General features: G+C 44.4%; 1 protein-coding gene across 3 annotated transcripts in view; it reads left to right on the top strand.

Annotated features, from left to right (window-relative positions):
- The window catches only part of fto (FTO alpha-ketoglutarate dependent dioxygenase), a 542,258-nt gene that overhangs the window by 472,918 nt on the left and 42,872 nt on the right, over positions 1-26,468 (top strand). For 2 of the 3 annotated variants that reach the window (XM_085991413.1, XM_085991412.1), the window contains one exon: positions 19,987-20,132. In XM_085991413.1, coding sequence (XP_085847539.1) covers positions 19,987-20,132 — 146 coding nt within the window. Of the gene's footprint in view, positions 1-19,986; positions 20,133-26,468 lie in introns of those variants that run through there. The other variant, XM_085991414.1, reaches the window with a different exon arrangement.

Here is a 26,468-nt window from a genome sequence, read left to right as displayed (position 1 = left end):
AACTCTCCGAGGAGGCGAACGAAGTCATCTGGAGGTGGGAACACACAGGAGACCGTGTGTGGCACGGCGTTACCGCGGTAGCACGGGATGGAGTGGAACGTGGCCGCATTGATCAACCGGCAGTGCCTGACATCGACCAGGAGGCCGTTGGCGCACAAAAAATCCGCCCCGAGGATGGCCTGCGAGATTTTGGCCATGATGAATTCCCAGTGGAAGCGCTGGCCGTCGAAACAGACCTGGACCCGCCGCCTTCCGAAGGTCCGAATGTCTGCGCCATTAGCCGCCATGAGGGAGGGGCCATGGCCCCCAGCCTGTATATCGAGATTTGACGCAGGTAGGATGCTACACTGCGCCCCGGTGTCGCAAAGGAAACGTCAACCAGATAGGGAGTCAATGATGAAGAGAAGCTTTCCCGAATTTCCAATGGCCATCGCAGCCGCAGGGCACTCATTAGACCCGGTCCTCTTTCGCCAGGGTTGCTGTAGATGTTTTTTTTTGAGCAAAAAGCTGCAGGGAGGGCGGCAGCATCTTGCTTTCACGCCAAAACGGGCATTGTAGAAGCACAACCCCGCTGATTGAGGAGCTGGAGCAGCGTCTGTGGGGGATGGGCGCCTCGTGGCAGCGCAGTGCTGCTGTGTCACCGCGAAAATCTTGTCCGCTTCGGCAGCAAGCTCCGCGCAGTCTGTGACTTCGGACCTGGCTAGGGCAGCCTGAACTTGCTCCAGTAGTTGGCTGAGGAATAGCTCCCTGAAGAGGAAGCATTCCGATTCGGAACCGAGGAGCGTGAGCATTTGGCTCATGAGCTCGGACGGCTTGGAGTCACCGAGGCCGGGCATAGCGAGCAGCCAGCGAGCGCGCTCCGACTCCGTGAGCCCGAAGACCTGTAGCAACCGCACCTTTAATGTGTCATACTTGCGATCAGTAGGCGGACTACCAAGTAGGCTGACGATCCACGAGGCTGTGGCGCTGTCGAGGGTGGAGACCACGTAATAATAACGGGTCTGATCCGCAACGATGTCCCTGATGGCGAACTGGGCTTCAGCCTGGATGAACCACGCAGCTGTTTGTTGCTCCCAGAACTGCAGTAGCTTCAAGGTAACGGCGTTCGTTTCCATGTTGAGTATCTTCTGCGAAAACCGTTCGCAAAAGTCGGGGTCACCAATGTAGGAATGTCTAGTTCCTATCCAAAGACTGAGGTCCACTCAGGCACTCAAACAAAACGAAGTTTAATGGAAACTAACAGGTTTAAACAAGTAACTACAGGAGAACATCGAGTGTAGGTCTGCTCAGTTCGGAGGCTCCACGAGGACTGCTCCGGAGGTCCCGTGGTTGACGTCATCACGTTCTTCCCGCCAGTGGGGGAATCACGTGATGAACGGCATGACGTCATCATGTTTACCCGCGCTGTTAAAGTAATCACGCTCTGTACAAGTAAACAGTATAAATACAGATACAGACTCAGGCTGTAACTAACATGTTGTTAAAGGGAATTATATACAAACGATCTAAGTCCTTTAGTGGCTCCGCCACACTATTGTCAGGCTCGTGAATTCCATAGTCTATCTCAATTTGGTTTATTTTACAAAAAATCACCATTTAAAGTTGACCCTCTGATTTCTGGGTAGAAATTTTATTAAATATTGAAGATGGAATAAATTTCCACCATTTGGATTGTATTAGAGAATGCTTTGATGCACATGACCTGCTGAATCCTGGCTGTAGATTTGTGCCTGTAGCACCCACCATGGTGAGTTCAGCACAGCCCACTCTCCTGAACCTCCGAGCATTTGGTTACAGAGCAATTTTTGATGCAGGCATGGATTCAAGTTGACAGAAGGCTGCTTAGCACAAGAACATCAAAAAGGAGGGATAATCAAAATGTGGGGGATTAGGAAAGCGGGGGGAGGTAGAAATGAAATCAGAAATCTAGGAATGAAGGCAGGTGAAAGCTCAAATTAATTCATGATGTTGGGGAAAAGCTGCCCTGCAGATATCGTTAGGCCCTACGTGGGTGGTAGATGACGAATGAAAGAGAGACAGAGCGAGATCCTTGAGAGAAAGACTGTTATTGGTTGAGTAACAGACAAGAGCAGGCTTGAGAAATAGGAGGGAAAGAGCAGGGGAAACAGAGGAAAAGATATTCAGAAACCAAGGTCCAGTACAATAACAAGGGACAAGCGTAAAAGTCAAAGACAGAATAATACGGAAAGAAAGACTGAGGCAGAATGATTTAAGATAGAAACTGTTAGGAAAAGATGGAAATGGTGTTGAAGCAATGGAATCCATAGGCAGAATAATGAAGGTAAGAAAGGTAAGGCAAGGGCTTCGGGGCAATATTTGGAAGATATAGGGGGGAAAATTGGGTCGCGCCCCCTTTGAGGCACTAACTTCGCCAGAGCGCTACTTTAAGCGCCCTGAAAAAATTAGCGACCCTGTGCCGGAAATTGAATGGTAGCGCCCCAAGCAGGAGGTGGGGCGCTACTGGAAGCGATCCCCCTCCCTCTTGGGGGTGCTCCCATTGACTATCGCGGCGCTATGTGCAGCAGCGCCGCGGTACTACAGGCCTCCCTCCCTAATTAAAGTGGAGGGGCCTAGCGCACTGGGGCCCTGCTGAATCCCTGGGCAGCGGGGTGCTGGCAAAAGAGACTAGCACTCGAGGAGTGCCAGGCTGACCGATCGAGGCCGTCATCCCGCAGGAGGAGGCGAAAGGGGGCAGATGCTGGCAGGCGGCCCAAAAAAAAAGACCACCCGGCACCTGCCCTTTAATTTGCGCCACCCCGGCCACAAACACGGCACCCTGACCCTATCGGACATAGCGTCCGGCGGTAGGTCAGGGGGCACGAGCCAAGTTTGCGGCCGGGGTGCTGCGCACGGCGATGGCATTGTCACCAGAGGTGCAGCGCCACAGGGCGCTACAGGCTACTGCCACTGCTAACTTCCCGCTGAATTTCGTGGGTGGCATTAGCGGCACCGTGCTCAGGCATTAGGTGCTTTGTGGGGCGCTAACGGGAGGCGCAAAGCAACCCAATTTTTCCCCCATACAGTGACCTTGAGATATGGCAATTGGGCAAAGCACCATAGTAGTTGGAGGCTGTGAATGGAAATTGTACTATTGGAATAAAATTTCTGGATCCTTGCTGCACATCTTTAGAAATATTCGGAGAAAAATTTACAGGTCTTAAGACTCTTATGTTTTAAGAGCTTTGGTAAAAGGCCCCATCGCCAGGGTGTAATCTTGGTCTAACACAGAGGAATTGATACCGATCTGTGCCTTTCAACCTTCTCTGTTCATTCCCAATAATCTAACCAATTTATGCAGTTGAAAATAATAAATAACAAGAGTTGTAATCCTTGATCTTGTGTGACAATTATAATTAATGGCTTTTGGAACACTGTTATGAATATTTTTCTGAATATAATAGAAAGGAATTTATTTTAAATGTGTTTGTTTTCATAAATTGTTTGAAGAAACAATATAACCATTATGTAGCACTGTAAAGACAGGTTAATGTGTACCTCTTTGAAATTTTAGATCTTTTGTATGTAGCTTTCTGCCCTTGTCCCATCATAAAGCTGGGTAACCCAAGCCTGTGTACCCTAAAGCTAGTGCTACTGCTTGTATCTAGGTGTTTCCAGGCATGATTCATATAATTAGCAAACCTGTTTGACCTTCATATTGTTGCCTATGGTCAGATGGGAACTGAGCAAGTTTCAGGTGACCTTATCATGTGACTTGAGTCAAAGATCAGGTGCCACTTACTGTTCAGCTGTCATTTTGCCCCATTTATCACCTCAGTCATATTACTGACAGTGAGACAAATAGGCCTGGGTATAAAATGTTTTCAGCATACTACCTGCCAGCCTAAAACCTTAATTGCTGGTCATAAATTTTCATGTGTTAAATGCTGCCGTGGACCAGACAAGTGCCTTTAGCAACAAAGGTTTTAAAACAGTGTGTTACCTAATTTGTTTCTCATAAATGGTTTGATAGACACCAAGCCAGGTTAGCAAAACGATGGCTACTGTGCACCCGACTGTGCTTTTTCAGTGGTCTGTTTAAGGGTATATATTTTGTAAATGTATCCAATTGTACGTGCAACCTACAATTATATAACAAGAGTTTTTTGTATATGAGAAGTTTTAAGTTGAATGAAATCACCTGCAGTGATTTGAATTTTAGGTTGCATTTATACTGTAGCTACAGAATTGATTCTAGCCTGGCAGTACCCAATTTATACTCTCTGGCTCCAAAATGGACTCTCGAGGCTAGGACATAGCTCTACTTATCCATGTGCATGAATGCTTTCAGCATCCACTGTCTCAAAACATGGTTAAAAAAATCTCATCTTAAGTTTATATAGTTCTAAGGGACTCCCTGACCACTTTTAAACTGGATTTGACATTGAATTGGAATTGAACTGCATGTGATGTTAACCCCAAGTGGTGTGACACTGCTTCCTCCAGGGGATCCTACACTGCTCCATACTGGAGTCAGATCAGGAACTGGCTGTGGGGTTATACTGTTAATTTTGTTTTGCTGTGAAGCAGAAAACACTGCTGCGACTCACTGCATCAGCTGTGGCTCAGTTGGTAGCACACTCGCCTCTGAATCAGAAGGTTGTGGGTTTGAAGTCCCACTCCAGGGACTTGAGCACACAAAGCTAGGCTGACACTCCAGTGCAGTGCTGAGGGAGTGCTGCACTGTTGGAGGTGCCGTCTTTCAGATGAGACGTTAAACCGAGGCCCCGTCTGCTTTCTGGTGGACATAAAAGATCCCGTGGCACTATTTCGAAGTCCAACCAACATAACAAAAACAGATTATCTGGTCATTACCACATTGCTGTTTGTGGGAGCTTGCTGTGCGCAAATTGGCTGTTGCGTTTCCCACATTACAACAGTGACTCCACTTCAAAAGTACTTCATTGACTGTAAAGCGCTTTGAGACGTCCGGTGGTCATGAAAGGCGCTATATAAATGCAAGTCTTTCTTTTTTTCGCGAGTGGCAATATAACTGTACCCCTGAACAAAATAAGTACCAGTGCTGGCGCAGTGAGTTGGTGCTGCAGTGTGCCAGCTTTCTGACATTGGCCTTGGTAACAGGCTGCCTTGAAGTGCCTAGGAATCGACATTACTGAGGTACATGGAGCTTATCATTTGCTAGTTCAATTGTCAGAAAGCACTTAATTCTATAATATACCAAAATCAGATGGTGAAGTCTCTATCTGATGCCTGTGTTTGTATAAATCCTCTGAGTGTATGGGAACAGGGATAGAATACAGTAATCTCAGCTTTGATTCTTCATTCTGAAATGAGAGATGTGACAAATGGCCCCTCATTGTCTTACTCACAATAGCCTCTGAGCACTCGTACTCCCAGGGTTCCATGCTTGCTTTTCTTGCCAAAACCTTCTAATGCATATTTTTACCCAAGATGCTTTCCAGAATTTTGTTTAACTGTTTCATTGGCATCTCCCCATCCCTAACTGTTCATACTAAACTGCCTTTCAGAGAGCTTAACTTCTGAAAGCAAATCATTATTTATCTCTGCAAGACTCTGGGAAAGAAATTGGCATCCCCTCGCTAAAGGAGTGCAGCAGGGGTGAATTTCGGGCAGCGGTATCCCGTGCTCAACCTTCCCTGCAAGTTTGTCAGCCGCTGTAATGATTCGGGCGACTTTTAGTTGTTCCGGGTGGCTGCCTATACAGAGCGCAGATCTTGTTAAAATATGTAAATAAGGGTCCCTTTGCTTGTTGGAGGACACTTGCGATATTGAATTGTGGGAACACTGGATTTGCCAGTTCCTAAACCCGCTCGGTGATTCTTCACAGCAACAGTCGGCAGGCAGGCTGCATCAGCGATATTTAAAAGGATCCTCAGCTGGACACGGACAAGTCTCTAGTTAGTCATGTTAGGCTGCTTGTGGGCCCAGAGGAGTATTTTTGGCTTCTGTGGCTGAGACATTTGTTTGGAAACATTTTGGAAAGTGACTTTTTGGAGCATAGCACTTTGTACAGAGCCTTTACCTGTTTATGGGTGCGTTGCTTGGTCTGTCTTTTGCGGGTGGAGGAGGATGAGGGAGCAGCAACAAGCAAGACAGTGGAGACCTGTACCTGCTGGCACTGGAGGGTGAAGGGGGGGAGGGCCCGAGCCCTGCATAGGAGAGCAAAATGGGGAGAAAGACCAGGCAGCTGAGGAAGAGAAAGGGCCAGCAATGCTACCATCGACCACAGTGCTGCGTCAGCAACTGTATCAATGAAAGGGGCTGTTGAATTATCCCTCCCTTTAATGCACCTTCTGCCTTTACAATCATTCCTTATACCCAGCTGACTAACCCCTTTTCTTGAATGTGAACATCAACGCAAAGAAAATGTAGCACAGCAGCAAACCGTTTGATCACGGTTCATTTCAAGTTAGTTTGCAGTAATAATTGAGAACTAAAAATCACCCTAGTGCAAACCCCTTGCGCCTGTCTTTTGTGTTTGTTTGCCTGTTCTAGTGCTTCAATGAGGTGCTTCCCCAGTGGCAACAGCATGGGAGGTGGAAGGCTGCTGAACTCCCACCAAGGGCACTTGAGATGGCTGTGGTGGCCGTCCTCGAGTCTTAGAGCACCCAACTGCAGATGGCGGCATCTTGGGCAACAGCCTGAGCAGTCTGGCCTAGCTGGCTTTTTGGCACCAACATTGGCACTGGTTCAGAGGTTGATTGGCAGAGGAGCAAGCATACTGTCATCTGCCTCTCCCATGGTGTCAATGCCACTGTCATGGGGATGCACCAGAGCACTCACACTTCACTGCGCGAGAACAAAGCCCAGGAGTAAATTGATGCTTTGGAAACTCCTCTTTGATAGTCTCTGTTGTGCTTTGAAAGCCAAAGGAGGTGCTGAAACCTATAGCCAAGATGGCAGCAGTCTGAGCTTCCATCAGAGTTGTCAGCAGAGGCTCGAACACTATAGGCCCTGCTGCAGCGTTCATAGAGCTGACCACACGCTCCATGGTAGACTGCATTGTCTTTGTGCCCCTCTGGAATACTCCACACAAGTTGAAGTTGTACTCCTGCGTGCTCCGCGACATTGTGCGCAGGCTCGCTGGCAGGCTGTCCAATGCACAGTAGCTTGTCGTGCACAGCCGTCAGTCTTCTTCTATAGGATAGGAAGTCATTATCTGTGCCCTCCGTTGACCTGGTTCCTGGGCCGTCCTATCCCCCAGCCGTTGCTCTTGTGCTAGGTCAATCTCCCAGTGCAGACCCTTCTACCTGACACTTTAAACCACACAAGTGCCAGTTTCTGAGCTGGTGTCTGCAACAGTAAGGTTGAGTGAACTCTAGAAGGTTGCTCTCTCCTTCCTCCGATCTAAGAGGACCCTCTATTCTGCTTGACCTATAAAGGGAAGAGAGGGACATGGGTTAGCAGTTAGTGGCAAGGACAAGCAGAGAGAGATGAGTTTGAGCTCAAAGCTGGACCAATTTGCAGTGTGCAAAGAGGGAGATATTTCACTGATGGCCGAACACCCTGTGGAACATGTCCTTCAGCCTCACCAGTCGCAACGCTCCTAACACGCCCCCAGGCAATAATATCCATTGCAGCCTCTTCCAACGTGGAGAGGATGTGAATGAATGGTCTCCCTCCTCCTGTCCATTCTTGAAGTACTTTGGAAATATAGTCACTGTTGTAATGTAGGAACCGAGTTGTAATAGAAATTACAACAAGGAAACACACCGTTCAACCCAACTAGTCTGTGTTGGTTTTTATCTTCCACACGATGAGTAGCCCTAATCTCATGTGTTTAGCATTTTTCCATATCTGTTTACCCACCCCGCTAATCCCCCAACGCCCTTCCTTCAGCCACCTAACCTATTCTTAAGGTGGACGTGGTCTCTGCTTAATTCACTGGGGGGAGTTTTAATTTTTGGACCCGCCGGGAGTGGGAGGGGTGGGAGAAGTGGGCGGTAGCAAGCGGGAAACCCAGAAGTCCAGGTCTTCTCGCACACTGTGGTGTTTTAACTCCACAGCCTGCGTGTGATGTCACTGACACGTTCCCCACCCGGATGCCAGCGAGGAACACTGGAGAAGAGGTCTCAGCCTCAGGTAGGTCTGAGCTCCGACCCCAGGGGCAGGAGGGTCCGATCCCCAACTACGGGGGAGGGGGTGGTTGTTGATGGTGGGGGGGGCTGAGGGGAAGCACTGCTGCTCCTCCCGGCCCACAAGGAGTGCTTCCTAAGGCTGTCCTCGCCTCCCTGCAGCTGCCAAGATTCCCGAGGGTCGGAAACCCCGAGATTCCCGAGGCCTGGGAACCCCAGCCAGCCACAGTTAATCCTACGAAGTAGGTTAAATCCGAGGCTTCCAGTCTCATTATCATATTTAAAGTGCCAACCAACCTTCTGTGAGCGGGTTGGCTTCCCAACCCCGTCTCGCCTCTGTTAAAAGTGGAAGCTGGTGGGTTGGGGTCAGGATTCAGATTTTAAACACGTTAACCTCCCACCTGACCCAAACTTGCCCATTTTTTGGGGGTTAAAATTCCCCCCACTGACTCCGATAGTGCATTCCACAGCCTCACAACACACAGTAATCAAATTTTCCTTGCTCTCTGTCCTAAATCTCTTACATTTAATCTTTTATCAATGTTCCCTCATTCTCGACTGCTCAACCACTGGAAACAGTATGGCCGGAATTTTGCCTACCTCGGCAGGTCCGGTGCGGACGGTGGCCATGACGGGTCGCGACCCCACTGCTAGCTCCATCCCGCTGCTGAAAACAAACTTACATAGAAACATAGAAGATAGGAGCAGGAGTAGGCCATTCGGCCCCTCGAGCCTGCTCCACCATTTAATGAGATCATGGCTGATCATCCAAATTCAGTACCCTGTCCCTGCTTTCTCCCCATATCCCTTGATCTCTTTAGCCTTAATAAATATATCGAACTCCTTCTTGAATATATTTAATGAATTGGCCTCAACTGCCTTGTGTGGTAGAGAATTCCACAGGTTCACCACTCTCTGGGTGAAGAAATTCCTCGTCATCTCTGTCCTAAATGGCTTACCACTTATCTTTAGACTGTGACTCCTGGTTCTGGACTCCCCTGCCATCGGGAACATCCTTCCTGCATCTAGTCTGTCTAGTCCTGTTAGAATTTTATAAGTTTCAATGAGATCTCCTCTCATTCTTCTAAACTCTAGCGAATATAAGCCCAATCGACCCAATCTCTCCTCATACGTCATTCCTGCCATCCCAGGTATCAGCCTGGTGAATCTTCACTGCACTCCCTCCATGGCAAGAACACCCTTCCTCAGATAAGGTGACCAAAACTGCACACAATACTCAAGGTGTGGTCTCACCAAGGCCCTGTACAACTGCAGCAAGACATCCTTGCTCCTGTACTCGAATCCTCTCGCTACGAAGGCCAACATACCATTTGCCTTCTTAACCGCCTGCTGCACCTGCATGCTTACCTTCAGCGACTGGTGCACAAGGACACTCAGGTCTCGTTGCACTTCCCCTTCTCCCAATCTATTACCGTTCAGATAATAATCTGCCTTCCTCTTTTTGCCACCAAAGTGGATAACCTGGCATTTATCCACATTATACAGCATCTGCTGTGCATCTGCCCAATCACCCAACCTGTCCAAATCCTACTGGAATTTCTCGGCATCCTCCTCACAGCACACACGCCCACCCAGCTTTGTGTCGTCTGCAAACTTGGAGCTATTACATCTAGTTCCCTCGTCTAGATCATTAATATATATTGTGAATAGCTGGGGTCCTAGCACCGATCCCTGCAGTACCCCACTAGTCACTGCCTGCCACTCGGAAAAAGACCCGTTTATTCCAACTCTTTGCTTCCTGTCTGCCAACCAGTTCTCTATCCAAGTCAGTATCTTACCCCTAGTCACATGTGCTTTAACTTTACACGCTAATCTCTTACGCGGGACCTTACCGAAAGCCTTCTGAAAGTCCAAATACACCACATCCACTGCTTCTCCCTTATCTATTCTACCAGTTACATCCTCAAAAAATTCCAGTAGATAAGTCAAGCACGATTTACCTTTTGTAAATCCATGTTGACTTTGTCCAATCCCGTCACTGTTTTCCAAGTGCTCTACTATTTCATCTTTTATAATGGACTCTAGCATTTTCCCCACTACTGATGTCAGGCTTACCGGTCTATAATTCCCCATTTTCTCTCTCCCACCTTTTTTGAATAGTGGGGTTACATTAGCTACCCTCCAATCCATGGGAACTGTTCCAGAGTCTATAGAATTTTGGAAGATGACCAGCAATGCATCTACTATTTCTAGGGCCACTTCCTTAAGTAGTCTAGGATGTAGATTATCAGGCCCTGGGGATTTATCGGCCTTCAATCCCGTTAATTTCCCTAACACCATTTCCCTACAAATACTGATTTCATTCAGTTCCTCCCTCTCATTAGACCCTATGTTCCCCGACATCTCTGGGAGGTTATTTGTGTCCTCCTTTGTGAAGACAGAACCAAAGTATGTATTTAATTGGTCAGCCATTTCTTTGTTCCCCATTATAAATTCCCCTGATTCTGACTGCAAGGGACCTATGCTTGACTTCACCAATCTTTTTCTCTTCACATATCTATAGAAGCTTTTTCAGTCAGTTTTTATGTTCCCTGCAAGCTTACTCTCATACTCTATTTCCCCCCTCTTAATTAATCCCTTTGTCCTCCTTTGCTGAATCCTAAACTGCTCCCAGTCCTCAGGTTTGTTGCTTTTTCTGGCCAATTTATATGTCCTCTCCTTGGATCTTATGCTATCCCTAATTACCCTTGTTAGCCACGGTTGAGTCACCTTCTTTGTTTTATTTTTATGCCAAACAGGGCTGAACAAATTCTGTAGTTCATCCATGCGATCTTTAAATGTTTGCCATTGCCTATCCCCTGTCAACCCTTTAAGTAACATTCCCCAATCCATCCTAGCCAACTCGCGCCTCATACCATCGTAATTTCCTTTATTTAAATTCAGGACCCTAGTCTCTGAGTCAAATACTTCACTCTACATCTTAATGAAGAATTCTATCATATTATGATTGCTTCGCCCCAAGGGGCCTTGCACAGCCTCCTTCAACAGCACCTTCCAAACCCGCGACCTCTACCACTTAGAAGGACAAGGGCAGCAGACGCATGGGAACATCACCACCTACAAGTTCCCCTCCAAGCCACTCACCATCCTGACTTGGACCTGTATCGCCGTTCCTTCACTGTCGCTGGGCCAAAATCCTGGAACTCCCTTCCTAACAGCATTGTGTGTGTACCTACACCATATGGACTGCAGCGGTTCAAGAAGGCGGCTCACCACCATCTTCTCAAGGGCAATTAGGGATGGGCACTAAATGCAGGCCTAGCCAGCCAGTGACGCCCACATCCCATCAATCAATGAATAAAAAAACAAGATTGCTAATTAATCCTTTCTCATTACATAATACCCAGTCTAAGATGGCCTGATCTCTAGTTGGTTCCTCGACATATTGGTCCAGGAAACCATCCCGTATACACTCCAGGAATTCCTACTCCAGAGTATTGTTCCTAATTTGGTTAGCCCAATCTATATGTAGATTAAAGCCACCCATGATAACTGCTGTGCCCTTATTGCACGCGTCTCTAATTTCCCATTTAATGCCATCCCCAAACTCAGCATTACTGTTTCGGGGTCTGTATACAACTCCCACTAACGTTTTCTGCCCCTTGGTATTTCTCAGCTCTACCCATACAGATTCCACATCATCAGAGCTAATATCCTTCCTTACTATTGTGTTAATCTCCTCTTTAACTAGCAATGCTACCCCAACTCCTTTTCCTTTTTGCCTGTCTTTCCTGAATATTGAATACCCCTGGATGTTGAATTCCCAGCCTTGGGCACCCTGGAGCCATGTCTCCGTAATCCCAATTATATCATATCTGTTTACATCTATTTGCGCAGCTAATTCATCCACCTTATTACGAATGCTCCTCGTATTAAGATGAAGCCTTCAGGCTTGTTTTTTTAACACTCTTAGACCTTTTAGAATTATTATTTACTGTGGCCATGTTTGATTTAAACCCTTGATTTCTCTGACTGCCACTTTGCTTTTCTCCTTCCTGTCTTTTGCTTCTATCCTTGCTTCCCTCTCCTCTGTCTCCCTGCACAGGTTCCCAACCCCCTGCCATTGTAGTTTAAACCCTCCCCAACAACACTAGCAAACACTCCCCCTAGGACATCGGTCCCGGTCCTGTCCAGGTGCAAACCGTCCAGTTTGTACTGGTCCCACCTCCCCCAGAACCGGTTCCAATGTCCCAGGAATTTGAATCCCTCCCCCTTACACCATTCCTCTAGCCACGTATTCATCTGAAATATCCTTCTATTTCTACTCTGACTAGCACGTGGCACTGGTAGCAATCCTGAGATTACTACCTTTGAGGTCCTATTTTTTAATTTACCTCCTAACTCCCTATATTCAGCTTTTAGGACCTCATCCCGGTTTTTACCTATATCGTTGGTACCTATATGCACCACGACAACTGGCTGTTCACCCTCCCCCTCCAGAATGCCCTGCAGCCACTCCGAGACATCCTTGACCCTTGCACCAGGGAGGCAACATACCATCCTGAAGTCTCGTTTGCGGCCGCAGAAACGCCTATCTATTCCCCTTACAATAGAATCCCCTATCACTATAGCTCTACCGCTCTTTTTCCTCCCGTCCTATGCAGCAGAACCACCCATGGTGCCAGGAAGTTGGCTGCTGCTGCCTTCCCCCGATAAGCCATCTCCCTCAACAATATCCAAATTGGTATATCTGTTTGAGAGGGGGATGGCCACAGGGGACCCCTGCACTACCTACCTGCGCCTACTACTCTGCCTGGTGGTCACCCATTCCCTTCCTGCCTGTGCAGCCTTTACCTGCAGTGTGACCAACTCCCTAAACGTACTATCCACAATGTCCTCAGCATCGTGAATGCTCCAGTATGTATCCATTCGCAGCTCCAGCACTGCAATGCGGTCTGTCAGTAGCTGCAGCTGGATACACTTCCCGCCCACATGGTCGTCAGGGACACCGGAAGTTTCCCTGATTTCCCACATAGCGCAGGAGGAGCATGCCACGTTACGTTAATGGGGTCAATTAAGCCCGCTCAGCGTGTTACCCGGCCCAATTAAATGGAGCAGGTCTGGTGACATAATTCATGATGCGTTTTCAGCCGGGATCTTTAAAGGGACCCTGGCACATTAGATTTGACATTTAATCTAACAGTGCTGTCAGTACACCACAGCATCGGAGTGCTGCAAACACTGACAATGACTGCACAGAGGCAGAGGGCTGCACCCAGGTTCTCCGATGACTCCCTCCATCTGCTTATGGAGGGAGTCAGAGCCCACAGGGAGGTCATCTTCCTTTCCGATGAGTGGAAGAGACTCCCAGGAGACCAAAACAGCCTGGTTGCAGATTGCAGAGGAGGTCACAAGCAGGGATGTGTTCAGGAGGACCTGGATGCAGTGCCGCAAACCTTGCAATGACCTCATTAGATCCCGAAACATTAGTACAAAGTCACACTCACCTTCACCCTGCTGTGCCTCTCATCACATCCCCATCACTCTGCCTTCCCTACCCTACTCCTGCACATTCTTACTCACACCAACTTACCTTGCACCTCCACCCATCCCTCTCTATCAACATTATCACTTCCCCATCTCACCAGCCACTCCTCACACTCACCCTCATCCCAGTGCAATCATATTAACTAGCAACACACAAGGGTAGCCACGGGTGTTTTATCCAATGTTTATGTAAAGTTTCTGTTAATGTGGTGTCAAACATAAAAATCTTTATTTTGAACACTTTCCGGTCTTGGACAGATTTTTGTGCACCTTTGGAAGTGGCTTAGTGAGTTGCAGTGAATGGTGAAACATAACGATACCCCCTGCAAAGGTGATGATGTGAAAGGAATGGCTTGGTCATTGTAGGGATGCTTTATGGGGTTGGTGTGGGGTGGTGCCAACCTGGTGCATCATGTGGCAGCCATATTGGTGAACAGCATAAAGTTAACTGAATCTGGCCATGATGAGGCCATCCCTGGCCTCCCAGGCAGCAATGTGCTCAGGTGCTGATGCCCTTTGTCCTGTGCAGCATCAGGTGATTGCGAAGAAGGTTGGTGTTGTTGGTGCTGCTGGTGTTGGGGCTCATCGTAATCCGATTCTGAGGACCAAGGTGAGACAATATAAACGGCTGATGGAGTAGATGGCAAGTGAAGTACAGATGACAGAAGCATTCTGTCAATGGTGAGAGAGTTCTTCCAATGAGGTGACACTGGATGGAGACTTTGCTGGAAACACTTGCAGCCTGCAGAATCTGTGCTATAAATGGACTGAGCTGCAGCTTCTGGCTGAGGAAAGTGATCATCTGTCAGGTGGGAGCTTTTACTGTACATTTGATGCTGTCAAGTAATCAGCTGGAGCAATGGCCACAGAACTTACGCCTCAGGTTGAGAAACGTGCTTCCCGAGCAGCGTGGTTGTCGAGGTCATGCAGTTAAATTTTAAAAGTAAGTTTAAAAAAAAGCCTGTTTAGGGTCTGACAACTAGCTGTTAATCACCTCAATTGGGTCGCCTGCCGTTCGAGTCAGCTCCGCAATGACAGACGCGCCTGGGGGAAAGGCGCGTGGGGGCGAGATGACAGCGGGTTCCCAACCCGCTGTCAAAAATAACAACTTTCCAACCCGACCCGCCACCGATCGTGCCCACTACCACCCCGGAAAATTCCAGCCTATGTTTCTATCTATTCTGTCCCACCGCTTCATCATTTTAAACATCTCTATCAAAACACCTGATAATCTTCCTTGTTCTATTGCAAGTAGCCCCATATAGTGGGATTTTCATGCCATACTTACATATTTGTATCGGTGTAAGTTTGGCACGAGAATCCAGATATAGAGCATTGGGGATTTAGCTGCTCTGTCTCCACTGAGACTGACCCAAGCAAGTGTCTTGATCATGGAGAAAATCCAATGTGCACTGAAACAGGCCTGTTTACGTACTAGTATTAGTCTGATCACTTACACTAGATTAGCAGGAAAAAGACACAAGAAAGAAAGACGTTTATAAAAGGTAAGGGAGGTGGAAGCAGCAAAAAGTGACAGAAGAAAACAAAGAACAAAAGGTGAGAAAAAAAAACCTTGTCAAAGTGAAGTTAAAAGTGTAAAAAGAGGAAACAGGAAATTACGTTGCAAGAGGAAGAGAAGGACGAGGAGTTAAAGAGCAATGGAAAAGCCAGGCAAAGACTTTTACTTCTGCAATTCTGTGCTCTCTTTCATTTTATCCAATAGCAGCAACTGGCTTTGCAGGTTTGCTAATTTGGGTATGTGGTCAAACGCAGATAAGAAGCAATAATGTAACAGTAAAAATTTTATGAGCGATATAAGATGCATTTCTGTGTGTGGTATAGGACATCTTATTTTTGTTACATTTACCGATTTAATTTTGACTTCAATTAGGTTAGCATTTTGCAAAGGACTACAGAAAGGCCACGTATAGTGCACTTCTTTGTCCAGAATGCTTAGTATGTCTGGAAAAACCAATAATCCTGTGTGGCCAAATCAATTATGTGTGCTAGGATTAATATATTTGGTTTGGGAAAGCAGTTTGTCTGGTTTACCAAATTGTCTGGCCAGTTTCCCTGTAAGTGAAGTGCACCGAATGAAATAATATGCTAGAAACATAGAAACATAGAAGATAGGAGCAGGGGTAGGCCATTCGGCCCCTCGAGCCTGCTCCGCCATTCAATGAGATCATGGCTGATCATCCAAATTCAGTACCCTGTTCCTGTCTTCTCTCCATATCCTTTGATCCCTTTAGCCTTAAGAAATATATCCAACTACTTCTTGAATATATTTAATGAATTGGCCTCTACTGCCTTCTTTGGCAGAGAATTCCACAGGTTCACTACTCTCTGGGTGAAGAAATTCCTCCTCTGTCCTAAATGGCTTACCCATTATCCTTAGACTGTGACCCCTGGTTCTGGACTGCCCGACCATCGGGAACATCCTTCCAGCATCTAGTCTGTCTGGTCCTGTTAGAATTTTATAAGTTTCGATGAGATCCCCTCTCATTCTTCTAAACTCCAGCGAGTACAAGCCCAATCGACCCAATCTCTCCTCATACATCATTCGTGCCATCCCAGGAATCAGTCTGGTGAATCTTCGCTGCACTCCTTCCATGGCAAGAACATCCTTCCTCAGATAAGGCGACCAAAACTGCACACAATACTCAAGATGTGGCCTCACCAAGGCCCTGTACAACTGCAGCAAGACATCCTTGTTCCTGTACTCAAACCTTCTCGCGAGGAAAGCCAACATACCATTTGCCTTCTTAACCGCCTGCTGCACCTGCATGCTTACTTTCAGCGACTGGTGCACAAGGATGCCCAGGTCTCGTTGCGCTTCCCCTTCTCCCAAGAGATGAGGACTTGCCATTCTAATGAATCCTTGCAGCCTCAATCTGACAGTTTCAAGGCAGACCATGATTATCAAGTTAAGATGAACTGTTGGACACAGTAGGATAAAATTTAAAAAACAATTAATTGGGACACACAAAAACAGATCAAATAGATGCCAGGCTAGAATTAAACCCCAATACGTGTCCTTTTTGGGTCACTGCTTTGGCATTTAAAAAAAAATCAAACCATTGTAAAAAAAAAATAGTGTTAACTTTAACGCCCTTTTAAATTCCTTTCTGTCCCTTTGTTTTAAATATAATAAGGTGGGATTAAATTGCTTTTTAACAAAAAACAGGAGAAAGCCTGTTTCACTCCATAATTAACAGCTGCTAACTAAATCACATTCTCAGAAATTGCACATGTTAAAGGTGCGCATTCCTGCAACTTCATTAGTGGGTCATTAATTGTGGAGAAAACAGGCATTGCCCAATTTTTCATTAAAAGAAGCATTTCACCCCTAAGTGTTGCTTGAATAGTGAACACTCGTAACCCCATTAGGGACACTAACTTGTAGGATTTATTGACCCTGACAGTACAAATGAACTGGAATAACATGTACACCGTTGGAAATACAAGATCACTGAAGCACCCTCGGTTAGCATTTGTATCTCGGCTAATATTAATTCAATTCTCTCACACTGCTAAGCTCAGTAATTCCTGCTGGCCAAGTCCCCCAGTGGTCCTGGCCATTTAAACATTTTTTTTTAAGTGTCAACAGCAATTAATGGGAAAAAAACAGAAGGGTGTTAAAGTTGATCAAAAGTTGTAAATGTTTGATTTTATAAAGTGATCGTGAGGGCAAGACCCCTTCTTAAAGTGATTAGTGTGCGTATATGGGAGTACTTGGTTTTTTTTAACCAGTAATTGACTGCCTATGTAGTGTCTTGTCACATTGAGGACAGATGATGACCGTATTGAACAAAACCTATTATTGCCATTCCAACTCTCCGAAGTGCTTCTTTTGTTAACTTGGTTATAAATAGTATGCTGTTAAATCATATCATGGCGACAACCATGCAGATTATACCATTGGCAGTGCCAGTCTGCCTCTTGCGGTTGATATAGGCCTAAACATTAAGCAGCTTACTCGTCAGCTGGGCAGAGTGTTTCTGCTGCATTTAAAATGTCAGCGTAATCTCATGCTGTCATTCCAATGCAGTCAGAGACTTTTCTGTGAGGCTGACTAAAAGGACGTGCCTATATTGAGATGCTGCATCATGCCATTTCGAGTTGAGTGTGGTCTGACACACTAGCTGGTGCGTAAAGCATGGCTGATCTGGTAACTCTGTGTCCTTTGAATGAGACTGCACTCATCTTATTAAGAAATGGCACTGTCATTTCCTAATGTGTATAAACAGAGCTACATACCCGCTCTTATACTGCCAGCCTTTCAATATGCTGTAATGGCTCACTGCCATTATATTTTCAATGTGTCCACGATCCACCTCAACTATTCTTGCTTGAAGCTTGGCTGAATCTTTCAGACATTTAGCTGTCAGTATTCTAGTGATATGTTTGACATTATTTTAGCGCTCTGCATTACGTTTATGGCCCATAGTATCATTTATAAAGGTCTGTCCCTGCAAAAAATAACTTAGCATTTAACTGCTACCACAGCTCTTCAAACAAGTGTTCTGTACCTTATTTGTCAGAACTGTTTTAAAGTTCCACACAATGCCAGTAGCTTCACCTCTGAGGTGAGCACCCAAACAGTGCACTATACCCACCAGGCATCCCTTCTTCTCACATAAACTGGAAAATGACTTTGTAACAAGAAAGAATGTAGCTGATTTGGTAAAACACTTAATTAGATCATTTTTTGTTGTGTGGATGTGAATTTGTAATAATTCTGAACTACAGGCCAACTGAAAAAGATAGGACAGCTTTAAGTCACATGAATGGCTTTGCTATGAAAAACTATTGATCTTGAAGACCAAGCACAATGTTGAAGTCATTTAGTGCAGAGTGATGCTGAGCTGAAAGGCATTTTGTCCCTTGACTTTTACATTAACCTTTTATTGACTGCTCAGATACCCTTAATTAACCCACACCTTAACAAAACTGGTTAATTATAGCTTCATAAGTAATGTAACCAGCCCTAAGATTCCTTCAACAATGTTTCAACTCTGATTTTAAAAAAACAAGAAATTCAAACAGTCTAATAAAATGGTATGAAGTACCCTTTTTATCCAGAGACACAGAAGTGTTCTAATTGCAATTTTACTTATCCTATGCACTCAGTCATTTATAGTAACTGAGCTGTCCTACATAGCTTTTGTTCCCTTAATTCTTGTTTTAAATAAATAATGAGAACGTTTAAACACATTACTCTTTTCAGGGCCCTGAGGTCGGATAATCTTATTATTTATGAAGTGATGTGCTACATAATAGTGCTTAGTGCATGTTAACAGATGCTATTATCCTGAAATGATGTAGACTACTGAAGATATATTGGTATGTTATATGTTAATACTGTCCTCACCATGTAATGTACTGCTAGACTAAATACTGTAGATGTTTGTGAAGCAATTAGACACACTTAACAAAACTGATTGTCTAGTGGCTTTAAATTTACACATAGTATGAAATATGCATCTGTTTATATAGTTATATTAGTAACACTCCTATTCTATAATTCGCCTGCTTTGAAATTCTGTTATCCATGGCAGTTCAAATATTAATTAATTCATATTTGTGTGTTAATTTTTTTGAAGAGATCTTAGTTGTCATAAAGGAGCAAGGAATATGAGATTTAATTCATGATGTTCAGTAGACTGAAGTAAATTGACTTCTAATCTCTGATGCTGTGGAGATTACTGTACTACAGCTGGGGCTTTCGCAATATCGCAATCTGTGATTAACAGAAATGCACCGCATCTTTTGCATTCTAATGAGCAAGCTTTGAAGATCTGTTTTGTAGCGGGCTTTCATCTTGGGTTATCAATTCACAATGTACATTTTTGAGCTGTACTATTTTCAGCATTACTTTTACTAAATCTGACATGTTAACATAAATCTCGTATATTTCATGTCAGACAAATGTCTTGCAATTGAAGAAAGATCTTTTCTGTCAGATTAAGCAATTTACTGAAGAGCCAGACAAAGTCAAAAGCTACAAGTTAAAACAGTTTTTACCCCCCATCTTAATGAAACCAAAACGATGAGAAAATTACAACATGTATGAGACAATATAAGCCAGATCTGCTTCAGGGGATTGTGCAACAATATGCTCTTTGTTTTTCCAACGACTTCTTTGACTTGCATTAACAGTTGGCAAATATTGTTAATGAATTCAAAACTAGCTTAGAGCTTGTTACTATAAAGATGAAGGATTTATCTCAATGCTATTTTGGATTGCGTTTCATGATTGAATTACTTTAATAAGCAATTATTTTTTTTAAAGTTTCTTTTGACTTTTAAATCTGGTTCTTATGTAACTTGTTTTGATCTGGTTATATTGGTGAAATTGCTTTTACTTTGTACTTTTGACAACTCTTGTGTTTTGTTCCAGGTGTCAGTCCAGACTTGCCAATAATCTACCAGTTGATGAGCAGCCAGAATGTCGCCCACACTGGTGCGATGGAGACCCTGATATGCCTCTACCCTTTGACCTGGAAGAAATTATTTCAGTCTTGAGGAATCAGCTCACGTCTGCAGGTAAATGGGAGTGGGGGGGGGGGGTGGGGGGAGATATTTTTGCCAGTGTCAACTGTGAAAGCAGTTAATAAATTTCCTTACTATTATCTTATCATATTTCCTTAGTATTGTAGTGCTCATCATGCACTTTAGTTCCTTCTTGCACTTAGCACAAGCAAAAAATAGAAAAAGTGTTTTTCTTCCTTCCTTCTCCCCCACCACTATACCATGCTTATTTCATAAAGAGTGAATGGTTGGGGGAAAGAAAAAGGTCACCTAATAGGGTTATCAGCCTCAATATATTCTGTGAACTCTTGGAAAGTTGTTGATGTTGTTCAGATTTGTGATACTGATTGTTGAAAATGGTTTGATCTTGCCTTCCATTTCAGGTGGACTACACCTGTTGGGTGATGCTACCATTTGATCCAACTTGGACCAGCTTGTCTAGTTTCTTACTGAGTTGCGAATGTGATTGTTGAAACTTTATTTCGTCAGACCAGACAAAAAAATTGTGGTGGTATTTTTTTTTTAACAAAAATGTGGAACCTGTGACCTAATTCAGGCAATGTAATGTGCTCCTATCTTTTTTTTAATTTATTCATTCACGGGATGTGGGCGTCACTGGCAAGGCCAGCATTTATTGCCCATCCCTAATTGTGCTTGAGAAAGTAGTGGTGAGCTGCCTTCTTGAAGCACTGCACTCCGTGTGGTGAAGGTACTCCCACAGCAGTGTCCCCTGTAAGATGTTGCTCCAGGGAACCCGCGCAGCCGGCTTGCCGGCATTTCAATGTAAAAACCGATTAAAAAAAGACTACAAGGAACATAGTCCCACAGTGCTGTTAGGTAGGGAGTTGCAGGATTTTGACCCAGCGACGATGAAGGAACTGCGATATATTTCCAAGTCAGGATGGTGTGTGACTTGGAGGGGAACTTGGAGGTGGTCATGTTCCCATGCGCCTGCTGCTCTTGTCCTTCCAGGTGGCAGAGGTCATGGGTTTGGGAGGTACTGTCAAAGAAGCCTTGGTGAGTTGCTGCATTGCATCTTGTAGATGGTACACACTGCAGCCACGGTACGCCGATGGTGGATGGAGTGAATGTTTAAGGTGGTGGATGGGGTGCCAATCAAGTGAGCTGCTTTGTCCTGGATGGTGTTGAGCTTCTTGAGTGTTGTTGGAGCTGCACTCATCCAGGCAAGTAGAGAGTATTCCATCACACTCCTGACTTGTACCCTGTAGGTGATGGAAAGGCTTTGGGGAGTCAGCAGGTGAGTCACTTGTCACAGAATACCAAGCCTCTGACCTACTCTTGTAGCCACAGTATTTATGTGGCTGGTCCAGTTGAGTTTTTCGTCAGTTGTGACCCCCAGGATGTTAATGGTGGGGGATTCGACAATAGTAATGCCATTGAATGTCAAAGGGAGGTGGTTAGACTTTCTCTTGTTGGAGATGATCATTGCCTGGCTTCATACCGACAACAACCTACTTTGCTTTATACTTTGTGATTTCAAAATTTGCTTCAGAGCCTTGATGCATTGGAGATATTTTTTTGAACTGCAGGATTTGACATCCTGAATCAGGGGCTTAATGTTTCCTTTTTTTAACTTCTTGAGACCAGAATTCGGTATCTTTTTTTGTAAGCCAATAATAACATTTGGTCAATCCATTGCAGAACACTGTAATTACAAAATGGTGCTGCTTTGTGTCTGTATATTTAAGAAAGAACTCTCAACAAATGCATGTAGCCAGTGATAGACCTGGGAAAGATGCAGTCTGCGTTTTTGTTTGTAAAATATTGTATAACTTTTTAATCAGTCTTAATACAACTTAATACAATAAAGACAGTCACTGACATTGATTTAAAAAGCACCCAAAAAGTGAGAGAGAACAAAAATGTAACCATGTTATTTACAGAATGGGTTCAATCAGTTAACATATTAGGACCATTGCTTTTCTTGTTATGCATAAATGACCTGGACTTGGGTATAGAGAGTACAATTTCAAAATTTGCGGATGACATAAGACTTGGCAACTTGGTAAATAGTGAGCAGGATGGTAGCAGACTTCAGGAGGATATAGACAGACTTGTGAAATGGGCAGACATGTGGCATATGCAATTTAATGCAGATAAGTGTGAAGTGATGCACTTTGGGAGGAACAACATGGAGAGGCAGTATAATCTAAATGGTACTATTTTGAGGGAGGTACAAGAACAGAGGGATCTGGGGGTGCATATTCACAAATATTTAAAAGTGGCAGGGCAAGTTGATAAGGCAATTAAGAATGTGTATGGTATACTTGGCTTTTTAAATAGGGGCATTGAATACAAAAACAAGGAAGTCATGCTAAACCTTTACAAATCATGGGTTAGGACTCATTTGCACGGTTATAGGGAAAAAATTGGGGTGTGGGACTAAATTGGACAGCTCTTTCAAAGAGCCAGCACAGGCACGATAGGCCGAATGGCCTCATTCTGTGCTGTAAGATTCTATGATTATCTTCAGGCATTAATATTCTACACATGTATACTGAGTGTGCTGGCTTGGGTGGCACTGTGTCTGATGGGATCTGAGTTGAACGGGGTGGCAAATGGGCAGGGAGGCGGGTTGGGCTGGTCTGTATCTGCAGTGAGGTTTAGGGGCGGATTGCTGCTGTTTTGCTGTTTCAATTTTGCTGCCTGGTCTCTAAGACAACCTTTTTTGGAGTAGAGAGCGGTGGTGATCATGTCAAATAGGTTACTGGAGGGGTGTCCCAGATTGCCTACTATTTCGTCAATTCCAGGACGAGTCTGTACTTCATCATACTAGAGATATGGACATTGTTGCTGCCAACAGTGAGAGCTGTGCTGTGCACTATGAGGAATATTTGTTAGATTTTTTACTATCCAAGTGCATTATTAGCCACAGCTCTTCCAATATTCCTCTGGCGTGGAGGGGTAGAATATTGCCTTTGAAATGTAAGACCCTTGTTTCATATATCAGAAAGGCACACTTGTACAAAACGAATTTGTCACATTGTTCCCATGACTACCTTCGAGAAGTTCTGTCATTCTTCTGTTTTCCCTTCTTAAAAGTAAACTTGGTACTGTGACGAAACAAGCTGGCACAGTAACATGTGGGTCTGTTGAAGTGGTGGGATGAGTGTTTGTACCCACAAACATTCTTCACCCCACTACTCCCTTATTCACCCCCATCACCACACTGCTCAGTTTCCTACCTCTGCAGTCTCACTGTGGGGGGAATGACAAGTGGGAGACAAACACTTCCCAACAGTAGAGCCGGAAAATTGTACCTGGGCAACTTCTACGCGCCGGCCGACTGCTGGCTGAGCGTGATGTTAGTGGGGGACCGAGGACAGGTTCCTGTCTGGCCTTTTGGTTATAATTGGTTTATGGCATAGCATGAGAAAACCACAAAAAGGAAGGGTGATAAAGTAATTGTGGGAGCAAGGCGCTCATATTCCTTTTATAAAAACATTGTTCTCAGGGCTCATGGGATTGGGGGTAATATATTAGCATGGATAGAGGATTGGTTACTGGACAGAAAACAGAGAGTAGGACTAAACAGGTCATTTTCAGGTTGGCAGGCTATTACTAGTGGGGTGCTGCAAGGATCAGTGCTGGGCCCTCAGCTATTTATAACCTGTATTAATGACTTAGATGAAGGAACCGAGTGTAATGTATCCAAGTTTGCTGACTAGGTGGGAAAGTAAACTTTGAAGAGGACACAAAGATCTTGCAAAGGGATATAGACAAGTTAAGTGAGTGGGCAAGAAGGTGGCAGATGAAGCATAATGTGGGGAAATGTGAGCTTATTCACTTTGGCTGGAAGAATAGAAAAACAGAATATTTTTTTAAATGGTCAGAAACTATTAAATGTTGGTGTTCAGATGGATTTGGGTGTCCTTGTACAGGAAACACAGAAAATTAGCATGCAATTAGGAAGGCAAATAGTATTCCTTTATTGCAAGTGGGTTGGATTACAAGAGTAAGGAAGTCTTGCTGCAATCGTACAGGGATTTGGTGAGACCACACCTGGTGTACAATCTTGGTCTCTGTACCATGGAAGGATATACTTGCCTTAGAGGGGAGTGCAACAAAGGTTTACTAGATTGATTCCTTGGATGAGAGAATTGTCCTCTGAGAAGAGATTGAGTAGAATGGGCCTATTTTCTCTGGAGTTTAGAAGAATGAGAGGTGAACTAATTGAAATATATAAAATTCTGAGAGGGCTTGACGGAGTAGATGCTGATAAGCTGTTTTCCCTGGCTGGAGAGTCCAGAACTGGGGGGAAGACTCAAGATAAGGTGGTCGGCCATTTAGGACTGAGATGAGGAGAAATTTCTTCACTCAGAGAGGGTTGTGAATCTTTGGAATTCCCTACCCCCAGAGGGCCGTACAGGCTCAGTCATTGAGTATATTCAAGGGAATTTTGGAGTCTAAGGGAATCAAAGGGATATGGGGATCGGGTGGGAAAGTGGAGTTGAGTTTGAAGATCAGCCATGATGATATTGAATGGTGGAGCAGGCTCGAGAGGCCGTATGCCCTACTCTTGCTTCTATTTCTTATTGTTCTTATGTTCTATTCATGTTTCAGCTGTCTTTCAAGATTACATGACCATAAGATACCCGTGTTTTTTTTTTCAATTTTTCAATCCTTCTTTCTCTCCTTTTATTTTCACCTTCATTTTTTCTTCTATTCTCTTGGTCTTTTTCTAGTCTCATTCCACATTAATTTATCCAAGTGGATTTACATCTGCTGAAGTGACTGTTCTTTTTGAATTTTCTGTCTCTTTTCTAATTATTTATCATTTACCCGCCCGATCCTTTTTGACATTTCAATCACTTTTGAGCTGCTTTCTCCTGGCACCAACAGCTCGCAGAAGCTGTACGCACACACTTCTTTCTGGGCCATGCAAGTACATTCAGAATTACCAAGGCATGATGCATGGGTTACGTGTCTGCAGTTACTACACAAATGCAGCATGTGCTTAAAGGAACTTTCAGCTGTGAGTCCTCAGCAGAATTTCAAACACTCCAAACCTCAGATTTGGGCGCCAAAGTGGCTGAAGCACTCGATCGAGCAATTCTAGCTTCTATGTATTAGACATATAACCGCACCATGCATAATCTTGCTGGAATCATTGGGACACAGAGTGATTGTGTAACAGTTACTTCAGTAGAATTTCAGAATCAGTCGAGCATGGAGATTGAAGTGAGGAAGCCAGCTTCTTTACCAAAAACCCACCCACCATTAGCAATCTGTCCATTGAAGCAAAATTACATTTATTTTGAAACAAGTAAAAATATATAATAAAGCACCTGTTTACAATCTGACAAAACACATTAACCCTTTGAGCTCTTCACCGTTTTTTGCAACTTGCAGCTCAGAAAATTTCAACAGTGACATTAAGTAATGCAAACTGCTGTATGAAGAATGAAAGTAAATTGAGTAACATAGGCTGTTTAATTTCACATATGCTAGAAACATGTTTTTGTCATTAAGTCTTTCTAACAATGGTGCTCACAAAACTGAGCTGTAAAATTGCTACAACGGTAACTACGTATAATGAACCCATCACAAGCAACATATTATTAATGATTTCCGTTTCATTATCTGGAAGGACAAAGACAAGACTTTTTAAATCAAACATTGATGTGACTCGTCCCACAGATAGAAAGCCAAAGTGACCTGTCTGTACTTGAACTTCAGACCTTTTAATATATCTTTATCTGTCAGCCTAATAAATGGAGCACTTTTATCCTTCCTTTAATCAGGCTTGCGGCTTTGAAAACATCATATCAATTACTCAACTGAATATCCTGGCAATTTCTGATCTTTGAATAGTTGCAAAACTAGTGTCACATGTTTCTGTAGTACTATAAGGGTTAATCCCTGCCTGTCTGTATACATTGACATAAATCCAAGATCAGACAGACTTGGGAAATGGTTTAAATTATGTCTTAATATTGCAGGACAAAGCTGTTTTAAAAATGCTTTCGTACATGTCTTTGCTTACCTTTAGTTTTCATCAACCCAAGACGAATGAGTTGAAGTTGTCCACGTGTTTGACAAGCTGAATTGATTACAAAAGATATGGATCTATTTGCCTGTCTGCACTTGCAGTCAGCCGATGTACATCAGTTTTACTTTAGCTGTCTTTCTGTGCCAAATCATGGTGCTGTTTTGTGTTTTAACATACAAGTTTTCATTTATTTTATTATTTTAATCTCCTTCCTGCCACCTCTGTTCTTTCCATATTTTTTTTTCCCCAATGAGGATTCTTGCCTACATATGTCCACCTGAAGGAGCAGGATAGTTTGGACTACAGGCTTCTCCCCAGATGTCAACAGCGCTCTTGTG

This window comes from Somniosus microcephalus, chromosome 6 (assembly GCF_052327205.1).
Source record: "Somniosus microcephalus isolate GS21.2 chromosome 6, FLI_Smic_1.0, whole genome shotgun sequence".
Taxonomy (NCBI): Eukaryota; Metazoa; Chordata; class Chondrichthyes; order Squaliformes; family Somniosidae; genus Somniosus; species Somniosus microcephalus.
This window is presented reverse-complemented; position numbering and strand designations above follow the sequence as displayed.